The sequence below is a fragment of the Falco punctatus genome (genome assembly GCF_963210335.1).
Source record: "Falco punctatus genome assembly, chromosome: 18".
NCBI classification, from domain to species: domain Eukaryota; kingdom Metazoa; phylum Chordata; class Aves; order Falconiformes; family Falconidae; genus Falco; species Falco punctatus.
In genome coordinates, this window is record NC_137598.1 from 6,055,791 (window position 1) to 6,075,390 (window position 19,600).

Genomic DNA, 19,600 nt, shown 5'->3' on the forward strand with positions numbered 1-19,600 from the left:
GCACACATGGTATGTGGCTGAAAACATTTCCCTGGTTTGCACATCCCAGGAGGCCCCAGTCTTCCCACTGGCCTTGGCAGGATGGAGATTTGGCCTAAAAGTAAGGCACCACCACGACCCCTCCCCCAACCTGACTCCCTAAGTGGCATCATTGCACCAGAGAGGTCTCCGGGCTGGCTAAAAAGCACTACAGACCCTCCAGCTCAGGGGAAAGAAGGAATTCACCTGGGAAGGTTATTTTGGGGTTGGGATTTCCAGCCTCTTCCTCTTGATCCCTGCCAGAGACAGAAGCTCAGACAAAGCCAGCCCCAATGCAGGGCACTGCTGGCAGACATGCACGGCACATGCCTTGGGGGCAAAATTAATTCTTCAAACTGCCCAGTCCTCACCCAGCCACTACTGGAAGTGGGTGCAGGTACCTCCACTTTGCACCCTAGGGCGCCCATACCCTCACGTGCTGGTGGGTGAGCTGCTCCACTTGCTGCTGGTGCAGACTGGCGAGGAAGAGCTGGTGCTGCAGCTGCTGCGTGTGCTTCAGGGCCAGCAAGGTGGTGTCAGAGCCAGGCTTGACCACACGCTGCCCAATCCGCAGGTCCATGGGAGCGGTCTGGGGCACCCGTGGGGAGGTGCAGGGGTTCACAGCAGCTGTCAAGACACAAAGAGGGGTACAGCTCAGTCCCTGTCCAGCTCAGACCACCCTGTTAGGCAGGTAAAGCATCAGGGTGGGGCCCAGATATATCCTGATACAGAAGAAGCGCACTGTGGGGAACATGCCCTGCCATCGAGAAGGGCTTGCCATACACCACCTACTGCCTGCAAAAGCCTCCTCTGTCATCTGGGCAGAAAATTCTGTAAATTATACACCTTTGAAGAGTCTCCAAAGTGCTGCGGGCAGCTCTTCCTGACACCACAGTTGAGAATTGCTTTGTGAATTTAAGATGCTCCTGCCATGCCTGGACATTGGCCTCCCTGCATGGTGAATCCCTTGTCCTCGTGGGAACACCTGAAATAGTCCCAATTACACAGAGCATCAGAGCACCCACTGCAGCAGGGGATTTTCACTGACCAGCTCCTAAAGCTTTGCTTAATTTATCTTGCACAGGCCACAGGCCAGTGCAGAGCAGAGCTCGTTGCCTCCAGCTGCAACAAACAGAAGACAAACCTGCAGATGGGCCACCGAGCCATGTGGGTAACGACAGCTGCACTGGTCCTCCTGCACCTCTGCAGAGAGATGCTCCGAACAACACAGCAAGCAGGCAGTGAGTCAGCCAAGTGCAGTCAGAAAGGGGACAAATGAGCATGACAGTAACTGAAGGATGCACTGGACAACCCAGATGGGCCCATGACATCCCTCAAACCAAACACAGCTGGGTGCAAAGCAGCCGTGACCACTGCAGCTTCACCCCAGGCACTGCACTACAGGGGATGCTGGAAATAAGCAGGTGGGCAGGAAACAAATTAGTATTTTCCGAAAAAGTTTACATTTCAAAAAAAAACCACAAATGCAAACGTTACTTTATAGACAAAGAACCATGCCCTGTCTGTTCAAACCTCAGCCTCAACAGCATCTGGGGGCTTGTGCTGATGACTGCAATATTGCAGAAGAAATCTCCGCAGGCTCATGCCCTGCAATGCAGCACTTACAGAGCTCTACCAGAGGGAAACCCAGCACGCTCTCACCCCAGCCCATGCCTCCCTGCAAGGCAAAGGAGCACAAGCGTGTGCCCAAGGAGGGCACAGGGACTATTAATAACTGCAGGCATACATCCTTGCAGACCACGGGGATGGGGCGCATAGCCCTGCTGAAACAGGGCCAGCTCTGCCTTTCATGCATGGTCCAGGCAAGGAAAATTCCCTCTGGTCAAGAGCAAACGCTTCTCTGCACCAGCTTAATTCTCCAGGACAGAAACATCCCTTACATCAGCCCCTGGTGGGGAAGAACCTGATGTCCCCAGGAAACCCCATCACAGGGTTTACTCCCTTCTCTCTCCATCTTGCTGATAACTGCCTGGGATTTAATTTGTCTCTGGCTAATTGGCTCTAATTGCTGCACCCTGCCTGCCCCACCATAACTGGCCCAATATGGAAGTTGAGGATGATTAACAGCCACAGCCTAAAAGCTGCTGAGCTCCTTTGCTCTGTTATCACCAGTGCCTCTGGGCTGAACATGGTGCGATGCCACAAGATGGGCAGGATGAGCCCCACAGCCCCCTTTGGGGATCTGGCATGGCAAAAGCAGATAAGCACATTTAGCTGCATTTTTATGAGCAAACAAGAGCCCAAGTGAAATTATCCTAAGCAAGAAGACCACTAGTCTTCTCTCAGCTTTTTGTTTTGCCTACCATGTGCCCTTCAACACCTGCAAGAAGCCAGGCAGGGGGCCTGAAAAGGCTGATGTTCTCCACAGGGCTGACAATTCATCCCAGCGCTACCCAAGGGGCTGCTGCACTCGGTCCCATCTCCTTGCAGCATGGTGCCAGCACTGGCACCCTGGGAGGCTGTACCTCCCAGCTTCAGCGACCCCCCAAGGGCCTCACATCTTGCTAAACATCAACGATTCGGAAGGATGCAAGCAATAAGCCAGGCTGTTGCCTCCTGCTTCTCAGCTCACGTGTGTTCCCATCTCCCAGGGAGGAGGCAGAAGATACCAGAGTGATGGGCACTGGTCAAACCCCTCGGGGACGCTCAGTGGGAGGAAGGCTGGAGGGAGGCAGTGGCATGGTATATGCAGTGCTATCCAACGTGCCGGGCTGCTGGCAGCCAGACAAGGCCAGACTTTAATGAACAAATCTCATTACAGGTAGGCGAAACAAATGGGGACTTCTGACATCTCCCAGCTGAGCCAAATCCCTGCCATGCAATGCTGTCTGTCTGCGGGAACTTGCTCAAGCTCAGCCATCCCCTGGTCCCCTCCAGCTGAATGTTAACTGTCCTGCTGCATACCACGAAGGGGCAGGAGCTAGGAAATGCAGCAGGGCTGCCAGGGGACTGCAGATATCGGCTCAGTTTTAAGGCACTGAAGAGGGCTGCTTACTTGAAGAATCATCATTCAGAGGGGAAAGTAGGGGTATGAGGAGGAAGGGATCAGCCCACCGAGCCACGGCCTCTGCCCTCGCCGTTGATGACATCTGGAGAAGAGTGGCCACAGCCTTTCTCCACTTGTGATGCTAAAAATGCCCACGGGGAGCTCCCATCAGCCAAAGCCCAACAGCAGCAGTCTTGTTCTCGCCTCCCCATTGGCAGCATCCTCAGGCTCAGCACAAGCCTGATGCTGCCCCTCCAGCACCTTCCCAGGGCAAAAAGGGGTGAGAAGGTCTCAGGGGCAACCACAGGTGAAGGAGGGGCTATTATGGGCCCCTCCAGGGACAGACGGGGAGACCCAGATGGTAGCACAGAGCCAAGGAGGAAGGCACTGGTGGGGTCTCTGGGAATCTCTCTACCTCATTTGTTTTAGTCTTTTTAAAAACAAACTCCGAAGCAGTGGAAGAGGAGAAGTGGGAGGGAACGTGTGTGCTGGGGGAGAGGGAGGACGGGCAGGCCATTGGCCAGCAGCCAGAAAAACAACTCCTCACCGCTTGCCCGGAGCCAGGAAAAAGGCTGTCAAGCATCCCCACGGCCAAGAGGCACTGGAGCCAGGGAAGAGCTGCTGACGGAGGCTGTGTGGACCCTCCTGCCTGCCATGCCCCTCCAGCTCTGCACATCGATGGTGCAGGGAGCACCTCACAGTACACAAGGGCTGCTCAGGTCAAGATATTTTAGCAAAATCTTCAGGACATGGGAGAAAGGGAGGATGGGATGAAAAGAAAGGCACTGTGGGAGCACATACTGTCTCCCTGGGGTGCCCTGGGGTGACACGGGCATCCCAGTCTGTGCAAAGACATAACAGCTTCGCTCCCGGCCAGCACAGACTAAATCCACAAAATTCAGGGCAGTCTTCCAGAGCTTAGAAACACAATGCTTTACATGCAGAGTGCCAGGGTGGCAAGGGTGGACTAGGACCAGCAGCACTGGGAGCACAGCCCAGGCCCTGGGCAGGAGCCTCAGGCACTGTCCCCATGCCGGGACCTCTCTGGCATGTGGCACCTGTGCACCACAGCTCCCCAGGGATGCCCTGCATTCCTCCTGCTCCAGCAGCTCTGGGCCCCTTTGCAAAGCCCTTCGTACCCTGGGAGCTGTTTGTTTCAGCCATGACCTCCTGCTGCAGCTTGAATTCATTTGGGGTTTCATGCTGGGACCTCTGCCAAGAGTTACAGTAAACAACTCCCCTCCCCGCAGCCTCCGATGCTCACACATGATTCACGGGGCAGGCGGCCAGATGAGCAGCTCCTCCCCTTCCCCTCACCTAAAGGCGGCCAAAATCCCAGCCCCCTGATGGCTCCTGCCTGGGTCCTGCTCGTTCTTTACAGACCCTCACGAGCTACCAGCACCACAACACATGGCAACAGAGAGGCTGGGACACAGGCTGAGACAGGGACGCACAGGCCAAGACTGGGACGCTCTGCTGGCTCCATACAGCCTCGGGAGGCTGAATCCATCATCCTCCTCACCCCCATGACCAGGAGCAGGGCTGAGTGTTGAGGGAGGGACAAGTGAGCTGGGAGCACCCACCCAGGGAAGAGGCGGAAAGTTTCTGGGGCAGGCTTCTCTCCCAGCTGGATGTCCAGCTGCCAACATTTTTGTGAATTATTTTTAGTTCGCAAGAACGTTCACATGGGAAGGCTGGTGCTGGTAGCAAGTGCCTCTTCACATGAGTGCCGGGGCTGGCAGGGACTCAGCAGCCACCATGTCACCAGCAGCAGCGTGGTAGGACCGGGGCAACGCTTGCAGGGCAAATGACCCTGCCATTGAAACACAGCAAAACTCAGCCTCTCTGCAAGGGCATAATGCCTTCTCCCTGCTTCTGCTGAGTAATCATTCATTTCAAAGCTTATTTGCTCAGCTCAGACAACCCAGGAGGTATTTGCGGTGCAAAGCAAGACAGATCAGCCTCTATCCTGAGCCAGAGGCAAAGGTGGCCATGGGGATCACTTGCTGCCTTGTCCCTACTTGTACCATGTGGCACACCAGTAAAGCAGAAGCATCAGGGATGTCCCATCGTTGTGGCACCAAGCAGTTGGTTTTCTGGGTCACCCTGCACATCCAGGTCACCAGGAGGAAAATGCCACTATGCCAGCGTGCTAGGAGGAAGCAGAAGTGAACCACACCACAGTCCCAGCATGTGGAGGAGACTACTCAGGGCTGCCGAGCCCATCGAACAAACCGCTCCACACCTGGGCAGGTAGCAGCTGCTGCAGCTCCACCCTTCCTCCATGGGATGGGGAGATTGCAACACAGCAAGAGGAGCTTCAGCACAGAGTCTCTCTCCAGCGTGCCCTGGGAAAGCCTTCGGCAGTATGAGCATGAACGCAAGCTCTATGTTCAACAACTTGGCACGGGTTACCAGCATCTTCCAGGCTGCCGGCACGGTACGGCACAGGGAAACCAGGCAAAGTGCTCCAAGAGCCCACGCACTCACCAGCAAAGTGGGGAGAGACATGGAGCAAGCACGCAGACAGCGACAGGCTCCCCACTTTGCAAACAGCCAAGCACCTCTCGGACTACTGCTGAGCTTTTGGCCAGGGTGAAATCTGGTGCCAGAGAGTTTCCTAGGCTGACGGTGGTACTCTGGTGCTTGTGTTGCTCACTCCCCAAAGGGGGAAACCACTGGTCATGCTGCTGCTCATCTCAGCCAGCCAGCCCCACACACAAACTCACCACCACCACCACCCCCCGCCCACCCCACCCCCCAAAAAAAATAATAAAAGGAGTACAGAAATCTTTGCTTTGGCATTTCCTGATTTTTCTAGAGGCAAGATCAGCTGTCAGCAAATGTAAGAGGGAAATAAAACAAGCAGCAAACAAACCAGGGGGGCAGATTATTAAGGAGCATGCCAGTCGCATCTGAACTACGCCTTTTTGTGCATCCCTGCCTTCAGCCCTGACTGCCATGAAGGCAGGCTGCTGGGTTACCGTGCTGCGTGCCAGTGCTGCCCATGAGGCGATCACACACGGCGAAAAGCTTTGTCTCGAGTTTGAGCAGCAGTTAAAGGCAGGGTTCTTCCAAAAACCGTTTCCCATCTTATGTTGATTATCTGTGAAAGGTTCAGAGTTCAGCTGGGTTGAAGAATGCGCGTGATTAAAAACATTCCTCTTTTATTAAAGGAAAAGGTCTCCTCCAAAGTTATGCACAAGTAACAAAAATTAGCTGGAGGGAATTTGTTCAAATTAAAAACACTTAAATAAGAAACCACACAAAAAGGACTATGTTGAAATAACATGAAGATCACAAAACCAGAACTCAAGAAATAGGAAATCCCAGAGTCGGGGTACTTCGCATAACCTCACCCTGGCCCCTGGGGTGTATACACAAGATGCTGGGTTTAATTATGGGACCAAACACTATGCTCCCCCAAAAGACAAACAAAAATGACAAACCCAGCATCACCCTGGTATCTATGCCCAGCTACACGTGAAGTGGGGACACAGGCACTACTGTTGGGGCTCACAGCTCTTGGGGGACAGTGGGAACCCCAAGCAAAGAGCCCCTTTGCTTCCCCTACCTCCATCCGCTTGCGTGTCCCTGGGGGGCTTCCTTGCAGGGCCCTGTGGAATCTGAGCGTTTGGGGCATTTTCCTCCTTCCTCGACTTGCCAGGCAGCTGCCGGGGGAGCACAGGGGAGCCACCACGCAGCTCTGGGGAAGGCCCTGCACCGCCACAGCTGTCCCCGAGCAGAGAGGCTGTACGCAGCATCCCATATGAGCCATCAGAGAACAGATGATGCTCAGGGAAGATGTAATGTTTGGAGCAGGCAGTTGCCAAATTCTGATAACTCTTTATGGAGTATGTTAACTGGGAGTTTCAAGGGCTTTATGAATTGGCCAGATGTGGGTGGATCCCTCTCCTCCCTACCAGACATCAAGGAAAGGCTGATACTTCTCTATGAAAAGCCCCCCCAAGAGTTTTTCCATAAGGGTAAAGCCATATTTTTCTGATTCTTGCAACCTTTCTTCAGCAGAAAGTTTCAGAAAAAAATTTGAAACAGACGATGATTAAAGTTTGGCAAAGTCAACCATGCATCACAAAACCCTTCCTGCAACTAAAGTAATGAACCAGGATTAAAAGCAACACACCTGAAACCACTCAGATTACGCACATACACCTGTGAGCAAAGCACATTATTTAGGTATCTCAAGCACATAAATCAGAAAATACTCTGTTCAAGCCTATAAATGAGATTCACATCAGGCCTCAGGAAGTGGGTCAGGGCAAGATACTTCCCCTGATTATTTGTGGCTCATGACCTTTGAGTCAGACATTTAACAGCCCTTCATGGAATTTTCTCCCCAAAAATGTGCCTAAGTAATGTTTTGAAACTCATGACTCCAGGACCCAAAGATCTCAGGGTGCACTGAGGCCAGCTTGCACTACAGGGACACAGAGCAAAAAGCTTCATACCTGGATCTGCTGCTACTTTTAATGCTCTGTGTTTCAACCCACACCCCAAAATCAGTGATCCCATCCAAACTTATCAGACATGGGATCAGGCTATACATTCCCACAGCATCCATACAGAGCAAAAGGCAGGACTCCACTGCCAAAGGCAGAGGTATAGTGAACCTTTCAGGACTGGATAAAACATTCCTGGAAGTGGTCCGGATGCATCTGCAATAGAAATGTGGGTGCCGGTGCTCTCCCTGAACAATGAACCCCCTCCTCGCTGGCCCAGATCTATGTGAGGGCCCTGGGCTGCCCCATGATGCAGTTGGTGGGGTGAGCAGATCCACACCAGTGCACTTAGATGCCTGTTTCAAGACAGGTTTTCCATGTGCTACTCAAATCTGCATGTTAAGATTGGCCTTGAAAGTGTTCTGCCTGCAGGGCGAAGCTGGTCAAGAGGATCGCAAGGTAACCCTGCATCATGCTAAATTATGCCAAAGCCCCAAACCTTAATACCAGACCCAAACATCACTGCAGGGAGTACTTAAAGCACCAAATAATGTGCCTCATGCTCACATACAGCTCCCAGAGGAACCGGAGCAACTTGCAGATGTGCCAGGGGCCGAGTTCCCTGGATGCTGCCTCTCTCCCAGTGATGAGTTTTTAAAGCCTTCAAAGCACCCCAACCATGAAGATGCAGAGGCAAAATGTGCACAGCAAAACCTGACAAAAGATTTTGAGTCTAAATTTGGGTTCATTTGGTCAGAGACATACAGGTACTAAGCCACAGAAAGAGCTGGGCACAGGCAGGATTGAATCACATCACAGGCAGGCAATATAGCAGCTGTGGTTTCACAAATAGCTGCTTGCAATCCCACTGTAAGGCATTCCAAACCCTGCCAGCTGTTCTTTGGTCGTGCCATGATATATGGCACCATTACCCATGCCTATACAGGCAGGTATATGTCTGCTTGTGCATGTCTAAAGTAAGTAAGTAAACAAACAGCATTTTTATCAGTTTCTTTGCAAGATCAGGTCCCTGTGGCACATGGTTTGAGTGTGGGCAGCACAAGGTGCAAGGTGGGACTGGAGAACTCATCTCATGCAACCACAGCCAGGACATGGGACCAGAGGGACAGCAAGTAGGCTCGAACCCCACCACAGCTCTGGCACAGCTGGAAACCTCTGGCAGTCATTTCCTGCCAGCGGTTGCATCCTCCCACCCCCACTGGTTGAAAACCCCATTCCAAACAGCAGCACAACACCCCGCAGGGGAGGATGCTGTGTGGAGGAGTGCAAGGTATCCCCAAGGAAACCTCGCAATAACTGCCATTTCCTCCGAAACAGAGGGAAATTCATGACCAAAGGGCTCTGTTGAAGGAAAGCCAAGGTTGCCTGGTGGTGCCTCTTGCTCCCCAGAACAGCGTAGGCAGCTTCTGCTCTTGGAAACTCCTGAGCTGCAGGAAAAGTCCTCCCCTCCCAGTAGGGAAACATTCCCCATGGTGCAGCCCATCCCATTGGATTCCTTCCCCTCCAACCATCCCCACCTGGTCGCAGAGCCCAGCGGCCTGCTGGCTACTCCCTGACTGAGTACCACCAGCAGCAGGCTGGCGTAGCCGCGCACATCACTCTATCCCGAGTTGTGCTATGGGGAGGCAGTGCTGTTCCTCCTGGTCCTCCCCTGAAGCCCTTCTCCACAGCTGATGCTAAGCTCCACTGCTCCTCCTGCCTCATGGAGGACTGCTATGCTTTCCCACTACCCATGTCCCCTCCTTGCGGACACAGCTACAGGAGCTGCCACAGAAGGCGTGAGGGTTTGCGGTGTGCTCCTGAAATCTTAAATATTGCCAAGGCCCACAGGCAAAGACAAATGTAGATGATAGGCAGCATCTCCAGGCAAGCAAGTACCCCTGCTCTGCCTGAACTGGAAGAGTCCGGTGTCTTCTAACAGCCCCATCTTCTCACTCGGCCAGGCTTCTGGCAAGAGGCCACAGTCCAGTCTAGAGCCTCAGCACCATCTCCCTGCCTACAGCCAACAGAGATCTTTGGAGAGAGGGTCTGGCACTGGTCCTCGCAAGATAACCTCCTCTGGGTCTCTGTTCTCTGAACAGGCAGATGCCAACAGAGGCACAGCCACCTGGCAGCCCCACAGACACAGCCAAACGCTCCCAGGAAGCAAGCAAGCACCCTCTTGGCACAGGATGCCTCATTTGATTACATCGGCATGAGAGGATGCGGCCTCTGTGCCAAGGGAAGCAGAGGAGAGATCAAACGATTGTATGAAGCTCTCCTCAATTACCAGCTGTTTGCATAAGCGGAGGAGCATGTTCCCAACCGGTTTGGACAGCACGCCAATGGGCTTGTCAGCATCTCTGCCCTGCACCACGCTGCTGCCTGCAGCCTGTCCAGGGGCCACTGCAGAGGGGTTCTTGCTGCTCTCACCCCCTGCACGCACAAAACCACTGTTGGGAGCATCCACCGAGGCATGGAGCACCTTGCAGGCACAGCACAGAGCAATGCCTCCACCCGCTTGGCTCAAACCTACAACCTGCTTCGCCTTGCACCACCTGCGAAGGGTCACCACTGCAGAGGGGCTGCTGTCACCAGTGCTACAGCTCAGCCTACATATTTATTTTTTTTAACTGCTGCGTGCAAAACAGCAAAAGCCCAGCTTGACTCATAAGTCCCCAGGGAAGAGCTCAGGGCTCCAAAGCAGTGTCTTGCTTGATCTGGAAGTGCTGAGACAAAAAACCTGGACTCACACAATACCCACTCTCAGTAAGTGACTACTCAAGAGGACCTGCCCATCAATTGGAGCCTCTGCGTGCTGCAGAGAAGGAAATCCCTTTGGCAAATGCTGGCCAAGGCCCAAGGCTGGGCTGGAAGGCAGATTCAGTCATGAAAAGAAAATTTAGAAAATCAAAAAAACCAAAAAACCCTCAGGCCCAATACAATGCAGAGAACAAGAGAACAAGGAGCTGGGAGAAACACCAGCAGTCCCAGCTCTATAGGAATAAGACATATCCCACACAAAGAGGCACAAACAAAATTCAGTGTGTGGATCTACAGACTGCTCAACCACCATCAGCAAGGGCACAACTGGAGTTCACTCCAAAGCTTGCACCAGTCTGACCATCAGGCATTTGAGCAAGGAGACTTTCAAAACTGGGGAGACCCAAAGAGGCCAGGGGACAGCACATGGCAGTCCCTGACCACTATGCACTCCATCTCAGCGTCCCCTCCAGCCAGTGCTGTAGATCACCAGCACGCACAGCAGAGACTTGGGTTTCAGGATGAGCACTATTTACGGCAGAGGAAGGTAGCTCCAACATTTTCAGTTTCCTGCACAATACACTTCTGGTGTCCTTCACTGTGTGGCTGTCTGGCACTGCCTCCCATATCTGGGTGCTCGCGACGAAGCCAGGAAAGCCAAGCCTTTGGCTCAAAGTTGGCATCTCTGCAGCTGGGCAAGGTGCACGCATCAATCCTTAATGCAGAGGTGGCTGAAATGTGCCTGGATCTAACAAGCCCTCTTCTGCCACACCATGAGGATACCAGTGACAGCCACCCTGGGGGGTAAATCTGGGTTAGCACTGGTGCATATAAGCAGCTGAGGGAGATGCTGGGAAGAGATCCACAATGCTGAAGCCAGGGAATGCCACCCAGGCTACAAGAAACAGCATGGCCAAGTCATCAGGCTTGGGTCTCCATGAGAGCTGGGGGGGAAGAAATGCAATGAGGACCTGGTGAAATACATGCAGCCATAGCCTGCCTGGGGAAATGCAGGAGAAAACAGCAGTCGGCAGGGCGAACCTTGCAGAAGGATGCAGGCTGGCTCCCGGCTGACAGCTGCAGAACACGGGTGCCCTGAGGCAGTCAAAGTGCCCGTCGGGACCGAGGGGTGTGGTGGGGCGTGTGTGCTCTGTGCTCATGTAGCAACACTGCCCAGGGTGTTTTAACCCAGAAAGCAGGGTTAATCCTGCTGATGAGCTGCTCAAGCATAGGGGGGGAAAGGAAAATAAATAAACCAACCAACCCCTGGTGAGCGCAGCACAGCAGCATTAACCTCAGACACTGAAGAATCAGTGCACATATTGGGATTTGGGCCCTCAGCGCCTCTCAAGATCAGACCTAGTGTGAACTCAGCAAATTCACATACCCACCGAGGACCCTAAAACTCACTTGACAATCAAACAAACAATGGTCCCTGTCTGGGCGCACACTGCAGAACTGAACTGGACCCAGCTCCAGATGAAAGGATGCTCAAGGTGCATTTAATATCAATCTATCTTCATGAGACCCCTGTAATGCCTGCAAGGGTTATTTCCCACCCACTTGGCACACTCACCTACAGATGTCATTGTGTTCCTCCGAGTCCTTGGCGGTCAACGAGCCCATAGAGCTAAGCCCTGCAACACGGGCTGGGCTGATGGCATCGGGCGAGCACCACAGCTACCACGGCCAAGGCTGGCAGGAGCTCTCAGATCTTCTCTCCCAGTAGTTGCAGACAGGTGCGGCCACGCACCACACCCTTGCAGTTCTCACGGGCAAGTTAGGAACCTTGGCATAGCCCTCCGCTTGCTGGCAGCCATCCCTATCAGACTCATTAAATGCAATTAAGCCACAGCGGGTATTCCTCCCCCCCCCGCCCCTTTGGGGGATACTGCTTTTAGACAAAATAAAGAGGGACGCTTTGCGTGGGCTTGGGCAGGTAGCTGGCACCCAGGCCCCACGCAGCAGCAGGTGGAAATGCCGAGGTCTTTGTTGGGGAAGCAAAAGCCCCAGCGGACCAGAGAGATCAGTTGGTCCCTGATGCCAGCCCTCCTCCTGCTCCCACGTGTGCCCAGTCCAACTCCTGCTGTGGCAGCTGCTGGAGATGAACACAAGAGCCTCTCTGCTTTGCAAACGGTAGTGTGCAGTAAGAGACCATAATGAAGCTTACACCCCAGCTTGCTCATATTTAAAAAAAATGGGGAAAAAAATTCTGCCGCAAACCTAAAGCGGTATTTTATTGCATCAGCTCCTCCAGCACCATTTCTAAGCTGGTTTACAGAAGAATTGATATTCTGCTGCATTCTCCATGCTCATAGCCTCCCTACAATCACAAAACCATGGAGGCGGGAAGGAGACAACTCAATTGTGCATCTCCTCCTTCCATGCAACTTCTCCTCCCTCTCACACCTCATCGCTGGGTGGCCAACGCCAACACAAGCAACAGGATACGTGTGGCCAAAACATAAGGAAGGCTTCAACTGCTGAGGACATGCAGGTGAGGTCACTACACCGACGTCCCAGGGGCAAACACTACTTTAACAAGCCTGAAGATCATTCAGAGATTTTCACTAATGCAAAGAGCTGGCTTCGATGGCCAACGAGTAATTGCTCCATTGCCCCGACACTGCCAGACACCTCCTGTCAGCAGTGAAGTCCAAGAGCTCCTGGTATTCCTGGCAGGTTATGCAGGCTGTTGTCAGCCCTGGGTTTTGTCAGAAATGTTCGGCGGCTCCAAAGTGGGGTAATGGAGGGTGCCCCTGAGAACGGCATGTGAGGGGTACCACACAGGGTGGATGCTGTTTGAGGAGGACAAAACAGCCACACTGTGTCCTGATCTACTTTGGGACAAGCAAAGAGGAAAAAAAAAAAAGCCAAAAGGGATCCTTAAAGTTTTCTGCTCTCCTATGGAAAAATCAGCAGTGCTGCTAAGTTCTGGGGCTGTCCCAGGACAGACTCAATGCCAACATACATGCTATTTGAATTTGCACTGTTCTCAGCTGGGATCCAGTTCAGTGAGAGATGGGCTCTTCCCAGTTTGGCTGCTACCAGGAAGCAACAATCAACCCCATAAAACTGGTAAAACTCTCTCATACAAAGTCTCAGAGATGTGTCATGGGTGATTTCTCCACCTCTGAATGATGGGAGAGGCGTGGCCATGCTCTGCCCAAATTCTTTGCTTAAATTTTTTGGGTTTACTGGTGTTAAAGGGATTTAACCAGAGCAAATTATGATCATTTCCCATCTTAATTAATTCTGCTTTCACTTCCAGGCATATGGGAGCCCAGCCTCCTCAGGTGCAGTGAGGAGCTTTGACTTTGCACAGCCACAGCAGTTGGAGCTGTGCAAAAACACAGGAAGGACTTTGCAGTGTTTCTTTGCCATCATTAGAGGCCTGTCCACAAGATAAAGAACTAAGAACACCCCCAAAAAAGCCAAAGCCCCCTTTCATGGCCGTATTTATCCATTACAAAGCAAGCAGTAACTATGCCCATTCCCCTTTCCCACTGCACACCTCTTCTAATGCTTTCAGAGGCACCTCAAACCATGCCTGCCAAGGGGCTTGGGATTAGCCTCCCAAGCCCTGCAGCCCCACCACAACACCTCCAGGCACACGTCTGCATGATGACACAGCGCTCAGAGTGTTTATAACATTAGGATCCCACCTTCCCTTCCCAAAATACCTTACACTGGGCGCCATCAACCTCACAGCAGTCTCACCCCACTGCAGGAATAAGGGATGTGGAGGCAGCAGCATCTCCCCTGGCATTGCTGAGCACCATGAGTCCAGCCACGTCTGTGTGTCCACTAAAAGCCATGTTGCAGAAGCATCTCCTCTGATGGAGCTCAGAGTCCCAGGCTTGCACTGGAGGATGTACCTGGGCCCACTGGCTGCCAGCAAGGCCATGGGACCAGATGCATCCCCACTGCCAAGACTGTGCAGAGGAGGGGAGACATCAGGGATGTCTCAGGCCAAGATGCATCACCCCCCTGACCTGGGCGGAGTGGGTCAGTGCTTCAAATAGCAGTAATTGTGCCTATTGCACAACTGCCAGAGAGAAAAATACTCTCCCCTCCCCACCCACCCCACATCCCTTTGAGGCAAAAGGGAAGAAGGCTGGAAACATCCTTCCTCTCCTCGGGACAATGTGATGGAAATAGCAAGGGAGGAGCAGCAACAAAGGCAGCCTCGGCTTGAGAGGATGCGGTGCCTGGCCAGCAGCAAGGAGGTGCGTACAGCTCCCGGCTTCCTGCCATTGTCCCAGCGAGGGGCCAAGCTCCATGCAGCTGTACACCCGGGGCAGCAAAACCAGAATTGCCTCTTTTCCCCAAAGGACCAATGCCAAAAATGCCAACCTGTTGCCCCATCCAGGAGGGGTGGCCATAGGCACAGACTCCACCTTCACCCAGGACCCCCAGGGCACAATGGCAGGTCTCTGATTCAGTCCGAAATCCACTGGTAGCCACCAGCTTCCGTGGAACACAGTGATCCCTATGCATGAACCCACAGAGGGGCTGGAAACCAGAGTTTTTGCAAAAGGCGCAAACACCATGATAAAATCCACTCCTAAGACCGGTGGGATTTTCCACTGCAGGGGGGTGGGGGTGGGGAAGACAGCAGAAGACACATTCTCTGGGCCCAGCCTGGAGTGCAAAACAAAGCCCCCAGGGAGCAAGTTCCACCCTAAATTCCTATTTTCTCCTTCAAATGGGAGGTGCATGTGTTCAGGCTCCTCCAGCACACACGCCACCGGCAGCTGGAAAATCCTGCAAGGGCCAACAGGAGCCTGTCCTGCCAGAGGACAGCTGCTGACGGCAACCTGAGCAGATGAGGGTGGCAGAAGCACCTGGACAGGGCAGAACCACTCAAACATATGAACTGGTCCCCAAACTTGGAATTGTGACTCAGGTTGGTACTAGTTTGGTTATTCACTTCCCATCCTGGAGGGCGTTACAGGTTATCACTTGCAGTCCTTTTTCACAATGAAAGTGGTGACAGAAACTGTTATAAAATAAGTAAGTAAATCTATATATAAAAGGCTTGAGATGCTTTTAGGACCTGAGCTGGGTTTTCAGGACTGGTACCACACAAACAGGTATCACAGTCAGTAACACAGCAAGACCCACAAACCCTTCAGCACTCCCCACCACATCAGCAGCCTCGAAGGGCCACAGCAGGGAAACAGGAGGATGAGAAGGATGGATGATGCCACACATCCCTGCTCCTCACCACCACTGCCCAACCCTGTGATCCCAGGTGATGGCCTCAGCAGAGCCCACTGGAGCACGGAGGCAAGCCCTGTGCAGACTGGCCTCCCTTTACCGGCTGAAAAGTGGGGCCAGGCACTCTGAAAGCCTGTGCTGCTCACCAAGCTGCTGGCATCGCTCCCAGAGCCCGCTCAGGCAGGCAGCACTACAGAGCTACTCTGCTCCCTGAAGATTCCCAAATGCATTTTTGCCCTGCTGATGTGTTAAAAATAGAAAGCATCAGTATTATTGTCCTGCAAGCCTATATAGGAAGAATATATCCTTGCTGCTAAAAATCTATGCAACAGAGACTTACTCTAAGAGGGACACATAGGAAAGTTCTATTTCTGGAGCAAGTAACTTGGGAAGTCAGCACAACATCCTTAGGAGTATTTGCTAAATTGACGCACTGCAGCATTAACCACCAGTAGTAAACTTGCCCTCCCCCTCCTCTCCTCGCTTCCCTGGTGGGTTTTTTTCCAGGCTTTTACGCATCTGCCACGGGCCGCCAGCCTGTGCTGGCCCATGAGAAGGGTGCACAGGCTTGCACGATGCTCCCACCGAAGAACAGAAGAACAGACTTCCCCGGTGCTGCCCTTGCACATGGGAACAAAAGCATGATTCAGTTTGGGAGTGGTCTTGTCACCATCCTCACTTAACACTTTCCAGCTCTAAATTAAGCCTTGCACCAGGAAAGCAGGAAACACGATCCCCGTGGCACAGGGAGGGAGAGTCTGGGGATGCACAACAAGGCAGGGAGCTGGAGGCAGCCGTCCACTCCATCCCTGCTCTAGTTCCCAACAGGTAAAAGCAGTCTGCACACCCCTTTTGCAAAAGCAGTCTGCATGCTTCCCGCCAAAGGGAAAAGCCACCAGCGACCTCTGTGACAGGAGATCTGCTGTCCCCCCTTCCACACTCCCATCGGTCATCCCTGCTGACTCTGGAGGGAGGGGGGCCTCAGCCTGAACCTCATTCTTGGAAGATTTCTACACAAGCTCGGCCTTTCCATGAGTGTTTGTGCTAACGCACTGGACCACTCCCACCCAGCTGGGATCAGGCTCTAGATCCAATTTCATTTCTCAGAAAATCACACGGGAGATGAGAGGAATGTGTTGGGTCACTTCCAGCTCTAGGCGGGAACCCTGCCTTCTGCAAAAGCAGCTGTAGGAGACAAAAAAACATTGGCAAGGGGATTTCTGTCCTTCCAGCAGCTCCCTGGAGAGCTGTGTAACATGGAGACACACCACCACGACCTACCATCCAACACCAACCCCACTTAGCATGCTGCTGCGCTCCAGATTTGGCGGACAGGAGCCACAGCCGGCAGCACTCGCCCCTCGCCCTGCCAGCACCCAGATCCATATGCAGCACCCCGATCCACATGCAGCACCCCAGGATGGCTTAAGTGATCGCTCAACTCCCAAACAAAACAGCCTCCAGCTTCCAACCTGCACCCACTTTGCTGCAGACAGGAGCACCCTGCAGGAGGGCCTGGGAGGAGGCTGGGCTTGAAAGGTCACACTATCATCCCCAACACAGGGCAAACGTCTCCCAGTGAACACCACTGAGGCAGTGACGCTGTAAATACACTCCTGCAGATGCAGTGAATAGACCAAGCATAACTCACTTCACCCCCCTCCCATTCTCCCCAAAACAAAACACACACCCAGAAACAGAAGGAAACCAGGAAAAACCCAACAGTAATTCAACAACTATTTCAAGCGCTTTCATTCCCAGGGGGAGGCTGCTCTGCCCTCTGCCATGTCCCCCTCACCATACCGGAGCTGCCCGGCGCCCCTTCACAATCCTGTGCCAGGTGCTGGTGGGCCAGCTTGCCAGGGCCGTTCTCTCCTCATTTAATACCGTGCACATCTCAGCTGGCATTTCAGTGCAAAGGCAATCCCAGATTTCTCTCTGCTGAGCCAGTGAACTTGGAAATGCATGACGACTTCAGTAGATTAATTGGAAACACAGCCTGGGTGTTGCAATCCCAGGAATGACTCCAATTTCAGGAACAAATGTTTTCATCTCTGACTGGGAGCAGTCACCCAAGTGGAAGGGCGCATTTTTGTTGCTGTAGCTCACCCCTCCCCTGGTGTGTGGGTGGTGAGAAGAGTGCTGCATCTCACCCTGATGCGGCTGCTGCGCTGGCGCTTGCATCACTGGGGGGCTGCTGCTGCAGGGATTCCTTATGCTCCCACCTGGCACCAGAGAAGGACAGCCCAAGGTTTTCCTATGTCGATCTCCTTTTGCAGGACTGTGCTGTTCCCCGTGGGGTCTGCAGCCTCCTCTGCCGACAGCAGGAGGAAGGAGAACAGGAGGGGACGTGGGGGGCCCCCCGCTGCAAGTCATCAGCTCCCCAGGGATGGCAATACAGTAAGCAAAGCCAGCACCATGGCTCCAGGGGTCAGCGGGCAGCTCCTCCACAAGGTCCTGCTGCAACTCCATGCACATCACAAGGACGTTTCCAACTCTTGCACAGGTAGTTTCCCAAAAGGCCATTGCCCCTACCCAAAGCCCCAGGAGGACCAACTCTGCTGCTCCCTCCATCAAGGCTGGAAAATATGTCCCTTTACTGCATGACTCTTGCATCTTCCATACTCACACATGGAAACTCTCACCCTGAAGAGCCCCAAACTCTGCTTCTGCTGAAGGACATAGGCTTCGAGAGCTCAAGGATTCTATTTCTGTGCCCACAATACCTGGATGTGACTCTTCTGCTCTGTGTCCAACAGCCTGGATCACCACATTGCACATGCCTCAGCAGCACTGGAAAAGACACTGATGGCCAGCTCAACTCAGCTCCCCCAAAAGCAAGTCCAGGGGACAGGACCTGTTCCCACAGTGAAGGTCCCGGACTGAACTTGCCAGGCTGGAGATAAATCCCCGTAAGACCATCAGCTCCACCTAGCGGCAAGCCACCCCCCTGCTTCCATACTATCCGCCCCCTCCCCCAGCAATAACTCTCCCCCTTCCAGGAGTTTCAACATCAGTTTGCCATTTCTTTGCTCAGCCCTGTTTCCTGCCAACCTCCCGTGCTCTCTTAGGCAGTCCCTCTGCAGCCACCACCACTCTGGATGTTCTCCCTTGCTGCCAAAACCAAAAAGCTCTTCCATTGCTCAGCAGCTGTGCAACGGCTTCCCCACTTCTGAAGCTTAAGGTGATAAGGAAAGGAGAAAAGCTGGTCTATCCACCCACAGAGCCCTGGCAGGGGAGTCTGCTCTGATAGCCTGCTGCCAGGGCTCTTGAAACCCAAGAAAAACTGTGTGGGCTGTGAAAAGGGCATGTGGCTGCTACTGGGGGCGGGGGGGGGGGGGGGGGGGGAAGCGGCAAGCTGGGAACCCAGGGACAGATTCAGCAGCCAGCTTGCTCAGCTCCAGTGGGCCTGCACATGTGGGTCAGCAAGCACCCAAAAGGAGGAACTGGCTCTGGAGGTGCTGTGGCTGCTATAACTGGTCCCTGTCTCCGCTGCAGACAGACATGGAGCAATGCCTGGGAAAATTCTTGATTTGGCAGAGGTGCAGCAGGAGACTCTCCTACAGTGAGCGGCAGGGATCTGGAGCTAACAGCAAGCGAGCACAGTCCCTGCCTTGCACAGCCTAGATGAAGGCCATGATTTCAGGTAGATAAAAAGTATTTTAATCTTCCCAGATAAATCAGCTCCCGCGGGCCTGATTTCTGCCAGCTTTACCTCCTCTCCCAGCTGTTTGGCCTCCCCTTTAAGCAAAGCCCTGCCAGAGCTGAAGCCTGACCCAGGAGCAGGTGCAGCCAGCGGCACAGACAGCCCTGAGCCACACAAATGCTTCCTGCAATCCCCCCTGCCCCACTCCAGCCTTAAATCCACCAATCCCAGCCCCAAATCCAATTCCCTTCTTAGTCTTTGCCTCATAGAGCTCTTTTTCTGCATTAAAGCCACAACTGTCAGCCAGACCTTTGGGTTATGATTTTTATTCCCTGGCATAAAGTTCCTAACTCCTTTCTTATTCAGTGAAATAAGAATTCCTAGACCTGGGGGAGCTGCAGCACCACCTCTCACCAAGACACCACTGACCCCTGGTCATGACAATACACACTGTGTGGGGCTGCTTGCTGCTCTCACCCAGGT

General features: G+C 53.3%; 1 protein-coding gene across 9 annotated transcripts in view; it reads right to left on the minus strand.

Moving 5' to 3' along the window:
- Window positions 1-19,600, minus strand: part of HDAC7 (histone deacetylase 7) — an 88,425-nt gene that overhangs the window by 15,667 nt on the left and 53,158 nt on the right. For 7 of the 9 annotated variants that reach the window (XM_080368890.1, XM_080368887.1, XM_080368892.1 and 4 more), the window contains one exon: window positions 449-645. In XM_080368890.1, coding sequence (XP_080225016.1) covers window positions 449-645 — 197 coding nt within the window. Of the gene's footprint in view, window positions 1-225; window positions 375-448; window positions 646-13,931; window positions 14,284-19,600 lie in introns of those variants that run through there. The other 2 variants (XM_080368894.1, XM_080368895.1) reach the window with 2 other exon arrangements.